At 40.1% G+C, this 16,698-nt stretch overlaps 1 protein-coding gene across 1 annotated transcript in view; it reads left to right on the plus strand.

Annotated features, from left to right (window-relative positions):
• rint1 (RAD50 interactor 1) overlaps positions 1-16,698 on the plus strand; it is a 39,547-nt gene that overhangs the window by 7,151 nt on the left and 15,698 nt on the right. Inside the window, exons 2-4 of the mRNA XM_031754982.2 lie at positions 11,339-11,464; positions 14,929-15,044; positions 16,293-16,466. Of these exons, the coding sequence (XP_031610842.1) occupies positions 11,339-11,464; positions 14,929-15,044; positions 16,293-16,466 (416 nt within the window). The remainder of the gene's footprint in view (positions 1-11,338; positions 11,465-14,928; positions 15,045-16,292; positions 16,467-16,698) is intronic.

Below are 16,698 nucleotides of genomic sequence, written 5' to 3' on the forward strand. Positions count from 1 at the left end.
GAAATTCTGCTGATTCACCTCTTTTCTGCAAAATTTTCAGCCTTTTCACTTCTTCTCAGCACAGTTCTCAGCAGCTTCTGCTCATTTAGCAAAATTGTCAGTTGCTCCATCTCTTGTTTTTGTGAGAATGAGTTTGGTTCAGTGAGATGAGCAGCTCCCTTGAGACCAGAAGGGCCAGGTTCAAATCCCGGTCATGGCAAAGCCTGTTTTCAGTTTTCTCTTTTGTTCTGCCTCTTTTCTGCAGCTATTCTGCTGATTTACCTCTTTTCTGCAAAATTTTCAGCCTTTTCACCTCTTCTCAGCACAATTCTCAGCAGCTTCTGCTCATTTTAGCAGAATTGTTGGTCTCTCCTCCTCTTTTTTGAGAGAGTGAGTTTAGCTGAGTGAGATGAGGAGCTGCCTTGAGACCAACAGGGCCAGGTTCGAATCCTGCTCAGGGTGACATGTTTTTTTTTTCACCACCATGCAACTTCTTGCAACTTTTCATCTCTTTCAGCTTTTCAGCAGACAGCTTCAGCGTTAAGGCATCCACACAGCATTTTCACAGGAAATGCAAATTTTTCTAGTTGTGTGGATGCCCTAAAGGGCTTCCACACTATTGTTTTCCTGTTTCTCTTTCTTCTTTATTATTATTCCCCTAGTTGCTTCCGTACACTTTTTGGCACTTATCTACTCCCTCAGTTTTCAGCCGATTTTCTCCGTTCAAACTCTAAACTGTTCTGCTCTTTCTGCTAATGCCGGCTATGACTTTTGGTGTTTATTACTGTTATACTTTTTAAAATATTACACTTTTTTCCTTTAATTTGTCCCATTGAAATGAATGGGAAACTTCCACAATTCTGCTAAAACTTGCTTGTTTTTGAAACTTAACTACTTTGTCATACTTTCACCTAGAAACTCCATTCAAACTTTAAAATGTTCTCAGACTATTGGGCTATTCCTGAATGATTCAGCTTTTTCAGATCTTCTACCGTTTTAATTTTATACCTCTTTAAGTTTTCAGTTGCAAAATTGTGATTTTTCAGAAAATACATGCGTTGCTATGGTTGCTATGCAATTAAGTCAGAGTGAGTGCTGGTCCGTTCTGAATTTTCTCTTCATGTCTAAACAACTTCTTGCTACTCACTCAATTTCCACTCAACCCCACAAATTATACATCAAAACGTAGGTATTATTTTGCTGGCTTTCAGACAATGTCACTATCTTTATTGTGAGATTTACCGCTTTTTTTGCAATTTGCCTCGGAGTGACACAAGGTCTCAATACTCCCCATTCAAAGTCTATGGGGAGGTTTTGAAATTCAGAGCTGAAATTCTGTAACGGGAGGCATTTTAAAATCGCCATATCTCTTTAACAAAGCAAAGTTAGGACATGAGGCTTGTGCCAATATATCTTCAGACACTGCTGACACTCACAGTGGAAGCAGTTTTACAATTATCTTACCGTTGAGCAATGAATTACGTTTGTTTGAGGGGTGGAAATCTGTCCTTCTCTCAGTCTTCAAACTCTGGAAATGAAGCCGTTTCTTCTCTCGTCATATCTCCGCGACGGAGGTAGAACGAGCTATGAAAATCGCAGTCAAAATACACCAAAGTCCGCTGATTCACCCAGTACAAGAATTATGCTGCTAGCCCTCCTAGTTTTTGAGTTACACGACGTTTTGTAACTCCAAAAAGCGGCGTTTTTCGCCTCTCACCGCGATCTATTTCTGACTGCTCAAGTATCTGTCTTTCAGACCGCCGCCCCCTTTCCAGGTGGCGCAATCAGTAATGACACGGCTCTGCAGCTCAAAGGTCGTGGGTTCAATCCCACCTTGGTCCACGTTTTTTTTTTCACTACAAATTTATACACTATCACAGACCTGTAATTTATATTGCTAATTTATTACAATTCTGCAAAGTTTTATGATTTTAGCAGCTTTTCTAATATGGACCTCAGATTCTTGTCAACACCACATGGCAGAAATACATACAAGTAAACAGCCTGATGAAGCAGACAGAAGCAGTACCTCTGATTGGTGAATTTGAGCAGAACCAGGTTGTTCTGCCTCTTTTGAGCAGAAATTCTGCTGATTCATCTCTTTTCAGCGCAACGTTCTGCTTCTTTACCTCTTTTCAGCTGAAATTCTGCTGATTCACCTCTTTTCTACAAAATTTTCAGCCTTTTCACCTGTTATCAGCACAATTCTCAGCAGCTTCTGCTCATTTGAGCAGAATTGTCTGTCTCTCCTCCTCTTTTTTGAGGGAGAGAGTTTAGCTCAGTGACATGAGCAGCTACCTTGAGACCAGCAAGGCCAGGTTCGAATCCTGCTCAGGGCGACATGTTTCTTTTTTTCACCACCATGCAACTTTTTGCAAATTTTCATCTTTTTCAGCTTTTCAGCAGACAGCTTCAGCGTTAAGGCATACACACAGCATTTTCGCAGGAAATGCAAATTTTTCTAGTTATTATTCTTCATCTTCAAGTTGCTTCCGTACGTTTTTTGGACCTTATCTACTTCCACAATTTTCAGCCGATTTTTGCCGTTCAAATTTTAAACTATTCTGCTATTTCTGCTAATCCCGGCTATGACTTTTGGTATTTTCTGCTCTTATACTTTTTAAAATATTAAGCTTTTTTCCTTTAATTTGTCCCATTGAAATGAATGGGAAACTTCCGCAATTCTGCTAAAACTTACTCTTTTTTGAAACTTAACTACTTTCTCATACTTTCGCCTAGAACAACCATTCAAATTTTAAAATGTTCACAAATTATTGGGTTATTCATGAATGATTCAGCTTTTTCATATCTGTTACCGTTTTCATCTTATCCTCTTTAAGTTTTGAGTTTCATCTTTGTGATTTTTTAGAAAATACATGCGTTGTTATGGTTGCTATGCAGTTGGTTCTAAGTGAGCCACTGTACCTTTGGCAATTTTCTCTTCATGTCCGAACAACTTCTTGCTACTCGCTCAATTTTCACTTAACCCACACAAATTATACATCAAAACGTAGGTATTTTTGCTGGCTTTCAGAAAATGTCACTATCATTGTTGTGAGATTTATAGAATTTTGGCAAATCTCCTCAGACCAACACAAAGTCAGAAAACTCTCCATAGAAAGTCAATGGAGAGTTTGTTCAAAATCATCGCTTGATTTCTCTAATGAGAGGCATATTCAAATCGTCATATCTCCTTAACGAAGCGAAGTTAAAACATGAGGCTTGTCCCGTATATCTTCAGACACTCCTGACGCTCACAATTCAAGAATTTTTTTCTCACCTATTACCGTTCTGAAATGAGTTAGACTTGTTTGAGGGTAGGAAATTAGTCCTTCGCTCAGATTTCTTCAGCTTTCAAACTCTGGAAATGAACCACTTTTTTCTCTCGTCATATCTTTTGATAGATTTCCACAAAGACCTGAAAATTTCCATGACTGTTCACCAAAGCCTGCTGTCTCTTACGGTGAAAGAATTATATCGATACTCAAATAGATTTAGAGTTACAAAGCGTTGTTTGAGGGCAGGTCAAGGCAGTTTTTGCTTCGCCTCTACTCAGTTATGGTGCATTACAAGTCAAATATCTTTAATAATTCATATTTTAATGATAAATTGTTAACACTTGAAGATTCCCCCATCTCTTCTGAACAAAACGGTGTAAGAATGACCGTTCTAGCCCCTACGGTTAGGAAATTATGGCCATTTGTTTGAGAGGAATCCTCACTATGAGAAATACACTGCAGAAATCCTGTCTCTCTCTGTGCTGAGTGTGTAAAAACGGCTGCACCTGTTTTGGCGGAAAAAAGTACACAGCCTCTCTGATTGGTGGATTCAAATTTAGCAGCTCCCAGGCTGCTTGACTGACCTAGAAACTTGCTTGTCTCTCCTGTGTGTGTGTGTGTGTGTGTGTGTGTGTGTGTGTGTGTGTGTGTGTGTGTGTGTGTGTGTGTGTGAGAGAGAGAGAAAGGAGGGCGAGAGAGAGTTTTATGGGAGCATCTTATTATATGATTTAAATTCAATATATTTAGACTGGTTGACTGAATTTGATCCTGTGTGTGTCTCTCTCTGCATGTGTGTTTCCATATGTGTCCATATTTGTGATTGTGTCACTGTTATACTTTTTTTGCTGATTTTTTTCATTTAACAATTACATTTGAGGGACCCTTAGCATGTTCAGGATTCTTTCAGCTGTCCATTTTGCTTTTCCAATTTTTCTATTTAAGTTATTACTATTGTGTTGAGTCATAGCATTTCTGCTGCTTTTCAGTATTTGTGCTAAATACAGCATTTCTGCAAAATCATACTATGTCTGCTATTTTATGAGATTTGTGCTAAATACAGCATTTCTGCTAAATCATACTCTTTCTGCTATTTCATAAGATTTGTGCTAAATGTAGTGTTTCTGCTATTTCTGCCAAATTTAGTATTTTTGATTAATTAGGGTTTTTCTACCAAATCATAGTACAGTTTTACTGCTTTTTATAGGATTTTAGAGGATATTTATATTGCTTAATATAGTATTTCTGCTTTTTATAGGATTTGTGCTTAATATAGTTTTTCTAAAAAATGTAGTATTTATGCTTAATCATACTATTTCTATATATTTCTGCCAGGTCCCCAGGCAGCTAATCCTCTGTGAGGACTGATACATACAAATACATATCAGGGCCTGCACGGCTTCCCAGCCAGCCAATCATATCTGGGGTCTGCCCTTTCTTCTCTCGTCATATCTCAGCGACAGATGTACAAAGAGCAATGCAAATCACAGTCAAAGTACACCAAAGTACGCTGATTCACCCAGTACAAGAATTATGCTTCTAGTCCACCTAGTTTTTGAGTTACACGACGTTTTGTAACTGCAAAAAGCGGCGTTTTCGCCTCTCACGCAATCTGATTCTGACTGCTCATCACCCTGTTTTCCAGGCGCTCGCTCTCTTTCCCAGTGGCGCAGTTGGTAATGACACAGGTCTGCAACCCAAAGGTCATGGGTTCAATTACACCTTGGGCAACATGTGTTTTTTCCCTACAAATTAATACACTATCACAGACCACTAATTCATATTCATCATTTATTACAATTCTGCAACCTTTTATGATTTTAGCAGCTTTTGTAATATGGACCTCAGATTCTTGTTAACACTCCATGGCACAAATACTGTTCCCTTTAGGCTCTGTGTGTGTGTGTGTGTGTGTGTGTGTGTGTGTGTGTGTGTGTGTGTGTGTGAGAGAGAGAGAGAGAGAGAGAGCCTTTGATGGGAGCATCTTATTATATGATTTAAATTCAATATATTTAGACTGGTTGACTGAATTTGGTCCTGTGTGTGTCTTTCTGTGCATGTGTGTTTCCATATGTGTCCATATTTGTGATTGTGTGACTGTTATACTTTTTTGCTGATTTTGTTTTTTCATTTAACAATTAGATTTGAGGGACCCTTAGCATGTTCAGGATTTTTCAGCTGTCCATTTTGCTTTTCCAATTTTTCTATAAGTTATTACTGTTGTGCTAAGTCACAGCATTTCTGCTGCTTTTCAGTATTTGTGCTAAATACAGCATTTCTGCTAAATCATATTATTTCTGCTATTTCATAAGATTTGTGCTAAATATAGTGTTTCTGCTACAAAATAGTATTTCTGCCAAATATAGTATTTTTGATTAATTATAGTTTTTCTACCAAATTATAGTACAGTTTTACTGCTTTTTATATGGCTTCTAAGACAACCAATCATATCTGAGGCCTGACACATTCAAATTTGCATATTGTTGCCTTCATGGCTTCCCAGCCAGCCAATCATATCTGAGGCCTGACACATTCAAATTTGCATATTGGGGCCCTCGTGGCTTCTTAGATAACCAATCATCTATGTCATATATCTATGATATTTCATATTTTTATTTTAAATGGTCAACATTTCAAGATTCTCCCATGTCTTCTGAACAAAACAGTCTAAGAATGACCGTTTTAGCCCCTACGGTTAGGAATTTATGGCTGTTTGTTTGAGGGGAGTCCTCACTATGCGAAATAGACTGCAGAAATCCTGTCTCTCTCTGTGCTGTAAAAGCACCAGTTTTGGCGGGAAAAAGCACACAGCCTCTCTGATTGGTGGATTCAAATTGAGAAGCTTACAGCTGTTTGACTGACCTAGAAACATGCTGTTAACAGCGCCTGTTCACTTGCTGATGCTGCTGCTGTGTGTGTGTGTGTGTGTGTGTGTGTGTGAGACAGAGAGAGAGAAAGCCTTTTTATGGGAGCATCTCATTGTAAGATTCAAATTCAATATATTTAGACTGGTTGACTGGATTGGATCCTGTGTGTGTGTCTCTGTGCATGTGTGTTTCCATATGTGTCCATATTTGTAATTGTGTAAGTTATTACTATTATGCTAAATTATAGTGTTTCTGCTACTTTTCGATATTTGTGCTAAATACAGCATTTCTGCTAAATCATACTATTTCTACCAAAACATCGTATTTCTGCCAAATCTTGATAGTTCTGCTATGTTATTGTACTTGTAATTAATTATAGTATTTGTGCCAAAGCATACTATTTATGCCAAATCTTAGTATTATTGCAAAATCATAGTATTTGAGCATATTCTTTCTATTCGTGCCATAGCATAGTATATTTGCTGAATCACAGCATTTCTGCTATGTTGTAGTATTTGTCCTAAATCACAGTATTTCTGCAATGCAATTTTTGCTAAGTTCTTTTGCTTCTGCAAATTTATTACAATTTTTTGCTACTTTTCAGCTTTTTAAGCTATTTTCAGCAGACAGCTTCAGCGTTACAGCATCCACACTGCATTTTCGCAGGAAATGCAAATTTTTCTAGTTAATAAATGCTTTTAATTTATTTCTGAGTAATTTTTTCATGTACATCTATGCTGTATGTTAATAAAAGTGCCTGTGTGACATCTGGGACACAGCTTTGACTAAGAACTCTCTTTTTGTTCTTACTTTATGGCTTTAAAAACATATCGAGAGATATATCTTATATCACCATCCAGCTAAAAAATATCGAGATACGAATTTTGGGTCATATCGCCCAGCCCTAGGTGAAACCCTCCATGCATGGTCAGGAACTTCCTGGTCTTGATGTCATACACACACACACACACACACACACACACACACACACACACACACACACACACACACACACACACACACACACACACACACACACACGTCTATCTAGACGTAGTGTTTTCAACCTTTGGGAAAATTGAATGTGGGTGTAAAAGTCAGATTGTACACCTGCAAGAAATGTCACCTCATGAAATTAATGTTATTAAAAGCTCTGGCATTATGTATCATTAATTATAGTTTGTTTGTTGGTTTGTTAATTTATTTCAAACATGTAAACAATATACATGTACATTTAATAAAGAAAATAAGAGAGAAAAATAAACTATATAAAAGTCAATACATTTCAATATTGCTACCGTTCTGATTCATTTACTTGTTGAAAGGGAGTAAGAAGAAGTACACACTTATTTAATCCCACCCCTTTGCCATAAGTTATCAGTTAATATTTAGTCATCGTCCGTACTGATACAATCTGTAATAAAATAGTGAACAGATTTCCGATATACTATATACTATAATATCACATTATGAAATTTTCTAAATAGAGACATTCACTTAATTTCAATATTTTCCCTTTCTTTGTTCGTATGTTTGGACGTTGCTTTAATTCCATATTCAAACTGATCCACAGTTTCACTCCATGAACAGAAGCACAAAAGCTTTTTCTTGTAGTTCGGACCTTCAGTTACAAAAGCCCCTTAAATTATCATTTACTTCTTTCCAAAAAAACATACTCTGAATATTTCCTGGCAGTTCCTTATTTTTTGCTTTGAATAGAATTTGTGCTGTTTGGAATTTCATTAGATCAGCAGATTTCAATATTTCAGACTGCAGGAACAGTCAGTTTGTATGTTCCTGTAACCTGCACTGTGGATCATTCGAACTGCTGTTTTTCCCAAGAGTACAAAGTGAATGTAATGTAGTTTTACAGTTGTTGCCTCAGACCTCTGCACAAAGGTGAAACCAGTGCAGGGCTCACAAAATTGCTAGCCCGACGTCCCGGGGCTAGCGATATCTCCGGTCGGGCTACCAAAATCTATCTCAGCCCAGCTATATGAAATAGATTTTGGTAGCCCGACCGGAGATATCGCTAGCCCCGGGACGTCGGGCTAGCAATTTTGCGAGCCCTGCCAGTGAACAGCAGAGAATATGAAGTGATGTCCCGTCTAATACCTGCTTTGCCTTATTTAGTATTGCAATGCTTCGTGATACTTTGGAATGAATATATCTTACGTGAGCTCTCAGTTAAGTTTTTCATCTATTTTTACCCCCAGAAATTTATTTTACTTTACTTATTTCATTAGTTATATCATCCAATAAATTCTGTAGATCATCACTAGAGCAAAAAATGTTTGTATCGTCAGCAAAGAGTACCATTTTTAATACTTTGGACACTTTACAGATGTCATTAATGTGTAAGTTGAAGAATTTGGGGCCCAAAACTGACCCTTGGGGTACACCAGAAGCAATGTCCATACATAAGGAGCAACCACCATTTAATTTCACAAACTGCTTCCTGTCACTTAAATAACTCAGGACCCAATCTAAAGCTACCCCTCTGACACCATAACGTTCCAGTTTTCTTATTAATATATCGTGATCTATAGTGTCAAATGCCTTTGTCAAGTCTATGAATAACCCAGCCACATATTGCTTTTTGTCTATGGAATTTGTGATGTATTCTATTGAATCTAATAGTTTCAGTGATGTTGATCTGCTTGATCTGAATCCGTACTGACTCTCGGTGAGTAGTTTTTGTTTAGATTGGTTTAAGTCATACCTCTCTAATAGGTCCGTCTCGATCAATTTTGGCCCTTATTTCTCCTCTGCTGCACCCGTCTCCTGCGGCGTGCCTCAAGGATCTGTCCTTGGCCCCCTGCTCTTCTCACTGTATATGCTCCCCTTAGGCGCAATCTTTGAGAAGTATAACATTGCACATCATTGTTATGCCGACGACATACAGATGTATTTTGAGCTAACTGATGATCCCTCTATGTCTTTGTACGGCTTTCGCGAGTGCATGCGTGAGGTCAAAAATTGGCTCGCAGGTAACTCTCTTATTCTAAACGACAGGAAAACGGAAATTATCGTGTTTGACAGTAGTATCCCCCGTGGCCAACTCCGTGACGCCCTCGGTACCTTTAATAGTTTCCTCACCGACACTGTTAGTGACCTGGGTGTATTTTTGGATAGCTCTTTTAAGTTCGATAAACAAGTGTCTTCTGTTGTTAAATCTTGTTTCCATCAATTGCGTCTTATTAGCAAGGCCAGACATTATGTTCCGCATAGGGACCTTGGAAAGCTTATCCACGCCTTTGTGACATCTAGGTTGGATTATTGCAACTCACTTTACTTCGGTCTTAAGTCTACTCTCCTCCATAGACTCCAAATTGTTCAGAATGCAGCTGCTCGTCTCCTTACTGGTAGTGGGCGGCGTGTCTCTATTACCCCTGTCCTTGCTGATCTGCATTGGCTTCCCGTTAAGTACCGCATTCAATTCAAAATCCTGCTGCTTACCTTCCGGATTATTAACAATATAGCGCCAAGCTACCTCATTGAGCTACTTAGATCATACACCCCTACTAGAGCATTAAGATCATCTTCCCAGTCACTCTTGGTGCTGCCGAGATCTCTGCTGAAGACTAGAGGTGACCGCGCGTTTGCCTTGGCTGCACCCGTTTTATGGAATAACCTCCCCATCGCTATACGCGAGTCTGATTCCATCCATTCCTTCAAATCGCGGTTAAAAACCCACTTATTTAGCCTCGCCTTTTCTGCCAGTTAACGCTTGCTTGATAGTTAGCTTAACGCTTTTCTTATCTTCGGCTTATTCTTAATTATTTTAATTCATTTTTAAATTTGACTGTTTTATCCTCTATGCTTAGCTTTCTTTTATGCTTTTATATGCATTTCTTTTGCTTTTGTGTGTTTTAATGCCATTCAACCTGCCAGCACGTTTTGGTACCTTGCCATAGCCCTCATTCTTCCCTGTTACTTCATCTCACCCTCTTGAATGTTAAGCACTTTGGTACACCACTGGTTTTTAAATGTGCTATATAAATAAAGTTTGTTGTTGTTGTTGTTATCTGTAAATTTTTCCAGTCTGTTGTTAAACAGTTTTTCAAGCATTCTTGAAAATCGAGGCAGTAAAGAGACAGGCCTGTAGTTTGTGAAATGGTTTGTTACCAGAGTTGTACAGAGGTATAACTTTTCATTCTGTCTGGAAATTGACCAGTTTGAAATGGTAAATTGCAGATGTATGTAAACTGTTTTATAACAGCCTCGATGACTCTTTTAACCACTATCATATCAATATCATTACAATCCAAAGATTTCTGATTTTTACATTTTTTGACAATTTCAAAAACTTCATTTTCATCAACGGCTGTGAGAAACATAGAATATGGATTTCTGTCTATCAGTGTATCCGGTTTTTCCTGTGCTTTCCCAGGATCAGTGATTGTTCTTGCTAAATTTGGTCCAGCAGTTACAAAAAATTCATTGAGACTATTTGCCACAACATCCATATATTCTTCATGGTCATTACAAATGAAATACTTGGGATAGTTCTTTTGTCCACCCCCACGTTTTATAACACTGTTCAGTATTTCCCATAATCTTTTAATATTATTTCTGTTTATATCTATTATTATTGTTATTTATAGATGTTAGAAATTTCAGATTATGATTTTCTTAAACTGGGACGCTGCACCACTGAAATACCATTATACATGTCTTATACATGTCTTTATAGCTATTTAAAGGGAGAAAATGGATAAAATGGAAATTAAAAAATTGGGACCTTTTTTGATAAAACGTGTTTATGAACGCCCTCGTATGAATGGAAAATGCTAACTGTGGCCTGTAAAGTCTGAGATGTAACGTTTGGGGTTGTTCAGTTTTTCCCCTTCGTCTGTCGGTGTTGATGTGGCGCTGCTGTCTGAGTGGTGACACTTTTTGATGGCAGTGGCCATCTGCAGCATGATGGCGAGCATAAATGGATGTGGCCGTGTGATGATGTTACTGGCGGTGCACAAAGCAACCAGTTTTTGTCATGTAAAAAACAAACAACACCCTTACAGTATATTTAGTTTTTCATAGGACTGCTGTCATCCCTTTTCCTCTGCTCTCTTCTTTCTGTAACTCAGTCATGTACCTTGCACATTCACATGTGCACATACAGTTATAGAATTTATTGTTTGTAGAAAGTTCACATAATCATGAAGATCTGAAATCTCCAGTATGAAATGTAAGCGGTTATATTTTGTCTTTCAGGTCCTGACTGTGTCCAGTTTGGTGCCTCCTAAAGTTTCAGCAGCTCTGTCTGCTGTCGAGGACGCCAGGTGTTCCCTGGAGGCGCTGCTGCAGAGAGAACAACTTACCTTCAACATGCTGCACAAGGTAGTGACATCACTAAGGACACCAAAAAAAGTACTCTTGTCTTGACTCCCTCCTTGATGGTAACGCTCTGAGCCTCTTGAGCTTTCCCAGGTGTTTTGGTTGATGTCCGTCAGCTTCATGTCACGTTTCCAAACGTGGAAGTGGAGTTTTGGTCGTCCGACAGGGTGTGAGCCCTCGCGCACCTCACCATACGCCATTTCCTTGGGGATGTGACCCGGGTTCATGCGTCGCACATGGCCCAGCCATCTGAGTTGACTCTGACTGAGCAGTGCACCCAGACTTGGAATACTCACTCTCTGTAGTACGTTGGTGTTTGCCGCAATACGTCTAAGACATCAGAGGCTGAAGTTGTTCAGCCTTCTGTCCTGGCTGGCTTACTCAGACCAGGATTCAGTGCCATAGAGGAGTGTGGCAAATATGTAAGCTTGATACCACGTGTGTTCAGCCATGACAGCTGCAGTTTTTGCTGTCCTTATACTCACTTCTATCTCCAGAGAGAGGGAGTTAGAGATGATGGATCCAAGGTAGGTGAAGGTGTCTACCGCCTCAGGATGGACCAGAGTCAGCATCCTGGACCATGATGCTTGTCTTTTTCGGGCTAATAGTGAAAGTAAACCTGTTGCAGGCCTGAGACAAAGGGCTGACTAACTGCTGCAGACATGAATGCTGCATCGTCTGCAAACAGCAGCTCGTGAATAAGGGACCTCCCTGACCTTGGTTTTTGAGTGTCCCAAACAGGAGAATCGTTCAGTGCCACCCTGGATACTGAATGATTCAGTATTCAGGATTCCTTGCAGAATTGATCTTTCATCTCTGAGATGAAGCAGAGCATTGGTGCATAGATGCTGAGAAGGTTAGCAGTGCCCGATGATACTGACCAGTGAGGATTCTCTCTGTCCCATCTGTTGGTGTTTCAGTGGCTGCAGAAAGTGACTTCTTCACAGCCAAGTCCACAGCATGCTGTGTGGGGTTGTTCTGTGACAGAACCTGTCAGAGGAACGTGTAATCAGACTCTCTGATGGAAGCTAAGGTCAGCTAAGCAGCTCTCCTGTAAGCAAGCAACAACGAAGCTTTGTCAGGTCCTCGTTAACGACTGCTAGCATCAATGGAGATCGTCTGCAGTGGTGATATTTATTATTGAGGTATTTGTATTTATTGTGCTATTTCTTAAATTTGTAAATCTGTAACATATTGTATTGTTATATAGTCTGTTACTGTTACTGTACCCACATAATTTCCTTAAGGATTAATAAAGTATGCTGACACTTGTAGTACCATATCACCCTATTAGAGCACTTCGCTCTCACACTGCAGGCCTACTTGTTGTTCCTAGAGTATTTAAAAGTAGAATGGGAGGCAGAGCCTTCAGTTTTCAGGCCCCTCTTCTGTGGAACCAGCTTCCAGTTTGGATTCAGGAGACAGACACTATCTCTACTTTCAAGATTAGGCTTCAAACTTTCCTTTTTGCTAAAGCATATAGTTAGGGCTGGACCAGGTGACCCTGAATCCTCCCTTAGTTATGCTGCAATAGACGTAGGCTGCCGGGGATTCCCATGATGCACTGGGTGTTGAATTATTGTAGGGTCATTACCTTAAAATATATAAAGTACCCTTAGGCAATGTTGTGATAATGTTGAAATAAAATTAAAAAGAAAAACAAAAACAAAAAGACATTTTTAAGGAAGGAAAATAGGAGAAGGGGTGATGTGTGACATATTTCACAAGAACTGAAAATCCATGTCAGCATGTCTTTGATGAATCCCAGTTTGAACTTTTTGCTTCAAATTGTTGTGATTAGTGTGGATGAGGTCGTAAGAGAGGTACAACGGTGAGTATACAGCCACGTATACAACTCAGTGAGGCCTCTGTTGTTGTTTTCGGGGCTACATTAGTGCCAGTAGTGTTTGGGTTTAAAATTACTGACGTTTTGATTGCCAGCGGCTTTACTTTCCAATGATCCCAGTTACACTGCCAGTACAGTAAAAGCATACCTGGATAATAAAATGCACAGTAAAACCCAATCAGCCATAGATCGACCTGCAAACACCAGACTGAAGCTGGTGTGACAACCTTTGGGCTTCTTAGTACCAAACATACTTTGTTTAAATGCCACAGTCCACCTGAGTGTTGCTGTGACCACGCCTGGCCCTTTGTGACCAAAGTGGAACCTCTTCATGGCTGCTTTTAGCGAGATAACATGCCGATCGTCCTGCACTGGTTTCTTGAACATGACATCCGTGCGCGTCATGGATGTTCAGGTTGGAAATCTGTTTGGGCCATATTGAAATGTCAGCATCATTCTGACGAATGCTTCCACCACCTTGTTGAATCTGTGACATTTAAGGCAGTCCTGAAGTCAAAAGGGGGCCATCTACTGTACTATGGGATGGAAATGAGTCACCACAGGAAGCATGACTTCAGGCAGTGTTCTGCTGGTGAAACCTGGGTCGTGCTTTCACGGGGAGATTTTATCCTGTTCCTGTTAACTTAGTTGTTTTGCAGCAGTATATTTGATGCACTAATGCCCACTTACAGCAGTATACAGCATATAGATTGATCAGATATCACCAACGTTCAAGTCAAATCAAAATAACTTAAGAGGGCCAGTAATACTCTAAAAGAGTGAATGTTTACCTCTGATAACTAAGTAATGTTTTTATTTGCAGTGTTGTAGCTAAGGTAGAAAAATATCCATTCATATTCAGCCTTTTTACCCCAAACCTGGAGAACAGCTTGGCGGGATTGGAGCAGAACGGCAGGTAAGAGGATGATCTCTGTGGAGCCGCAGTCAAACCCTATGCTGGTGCAGCGGGTCCTGGGTCCTGGTGCACAACGATGTCTGGCCTGGTGGCGAAAGTATGCAGGCAGTTCCTGGAGGATGAAGGAATTGATACCACCCCCATCCTCACCTGACCTAAATCCAGTAGAACACCTCTGGGACATTATCTTTGGAGGATAACTCATCATGTGCTTAAGTGAATACTTTAGGCAGCAGAAAACCACGAAAGACCAGGAGCGGGAAAAGGAACCATCATGGATATGGATTCATGACTTTATCCGACACCACTGCGTTTCACCTCAGTCCAGCTCAGGGATGCCCTTGTCCAGATCTGAGAGGAGATTCCCTAGAACCCATCGTCTTAATAGGAGCCTGCCGATGTTGTTGATACATTAACCTCCAAACTGACATCTAAGATCTGTGTCCAGAAGAACGCCGTTCTAGGAACAGATAAGATGCTGTGGCAGATCCTCCTGGTCCTCTGGTACAGGAGCCGAGCTTAAAGGACAAATATAGACAAATAAATAAAATGTGTGTGTGTGTGTATATATGTGAAATTTGATCAATCTGTACAGCATAGAAACCCTAATATCTTTGCTCTCTGCTGCCGTCCAGCATTGTTGCTATCAAACGGTTTAAGACTGAAATACTGGACGTCTTCAATGTCTGTTTCTCTTTCTTCCAGCACCTACAGGATGCCCAGCCTTGGATGGATAAACTCGAACAAACATGTAACCAAGTTGACTTTATAGAGAGACACATGAAATACCTAAGATGCCTTCAACACATAGAGGAGCTCAGGTACCGCCTTCACTGTTTATGAGCAATTAAAAAACAATTAAAACTTTATGCTGTCTTTTAAAGTTCAGATGCTGTGTACATACAAATCATTGCACTCTTTTTTTTTAAGTCTGTATTTTATTCACAGCAGAAGATCTATTAAATGTTTAAAGGAGCCGTTTTCTGCTGATTTTAAATTTGATGGCAGCAAACCTCTAAAGTTGGTACTGGGGCAACAAAAACTGGAAAAAGTGAGCAATACTGAAAAGAAACGACTTTGAATGTTAATAGGTGGCAGCGTGTCTCAGAACTGCATCACAATAATGTTCCTCAAGCTAAAACTGCAGACACTGTTGAATCATGAAATCATCTACAGACAATAATGTCATCAAAAGGTTCTGGGAATCTGCAGAAATCTGTGTGCAGGGTCAAAAGTCAGTACTGGCTGTTAGGAGCACAGTGTGGCGTTCTCTGTGCCAGAGCTCATGCAAAATAGACTGAAGCAAAGTGGGAAACTGGTGAAGGTCAGACTGATTGAAATCCTTTCCCCAAAACGCAGATGCCCCATCCTTTGAATTAAAGAGGAGAACGGCCCATGTGGCTGGTTATCAGCACTCTTATCAAGCCTGCATCACTGATGGTAAATCCCAAAGGTTGAGTCTGTTTTCAGATGTCTTCAGTCAGCTGAGACTGAAGAAGTGACTAAATGTTTCTCCCAATGAAAACGTCCAGATGAGCAGAACCTTTGGGATTTACTTACCTGGATGACTGAGCATGCATCCAGACTCTGATGGTACAGGGCAGCGGTGTCCAACTCCAGACCTCGAGGGCCGGTGTCCTGCAGGTTTTAGATGTGTCCTTGATCCAACACAGCTGATTTAAATGGCTAAATGACCTCCTCAGCATGTCCTGAAGTTCTCCAGAGGCCTGGTAATGAACTGGTCATTTGATTCAGGTGTGTAGACCCAGGGTGAGATCTAAAACCTGCAGGACACCGGCCCTCGAGGCCTGGAGCTGGACACCCCTGGTATAGGGTGCAGGAGTGCCAGAATTGGAAACTTGGACAGATAAATGGTGCCATGGTATTTTCTCAGTTTAATTATTTGAGGGGTGATCTTTGTTCTGTTATGAATAAAATGTGTTTGTGAGATTTGCAAGTCATTGCCTGCCAGTGTTGCACCTCTCTGAGTCTTGTTCATGGCCTGTGGTCTTCCTGTTGGTGCCTGCTGTGGTGTAATGAAAGCACTGACATGTAGTCTTGTGTTCCAGTGCTACAGTTCAGCAGTGTTTGATGACCAGCAGTGCCTGGGAAGCCATAAGGGCAGTGGATAGCATGGCGGCTCTGGATTATGGACTAAACCAGTCTAGATGTTCTCATCTCCAGAACTTCCTCCAAGAAACTCTTAGCTTCTGGCACAAAATCATGAAGGACCGTCTGACCAGGTAGGAGTCCCTCCAAGCTGCTGTGCCTTATTAGACTAAAGAGATGGTCACAGATTTGAAATGCATGGACACAAGATTTGGGTATTCAAAAGTATTCAAATATATTATAAAAATGTAACTAAGGCTTGCGGTAAACTGTCATTATGTAATACTTTACACGAGTGGATGGATCAAAACTGAGAGTATAGCACTAAATCTACTTTCATATATCAGAGCAGAACATTATAAGAAG

Source organism: Oreochromis aureus, linkage group 17 (assembly GCF_013358895.1).
Source record: "Oreochromis aureus strain Israel breed Guangdong linkage group 17, ZZ_aureus, whole genome shotgun sequence".
Lineage (NCBI taxonomy): Eukaryota > Metazoa > Chordata > Actinopteri > Cichliformes > Cichlidae > Oreochromis > Oreochromis aureus.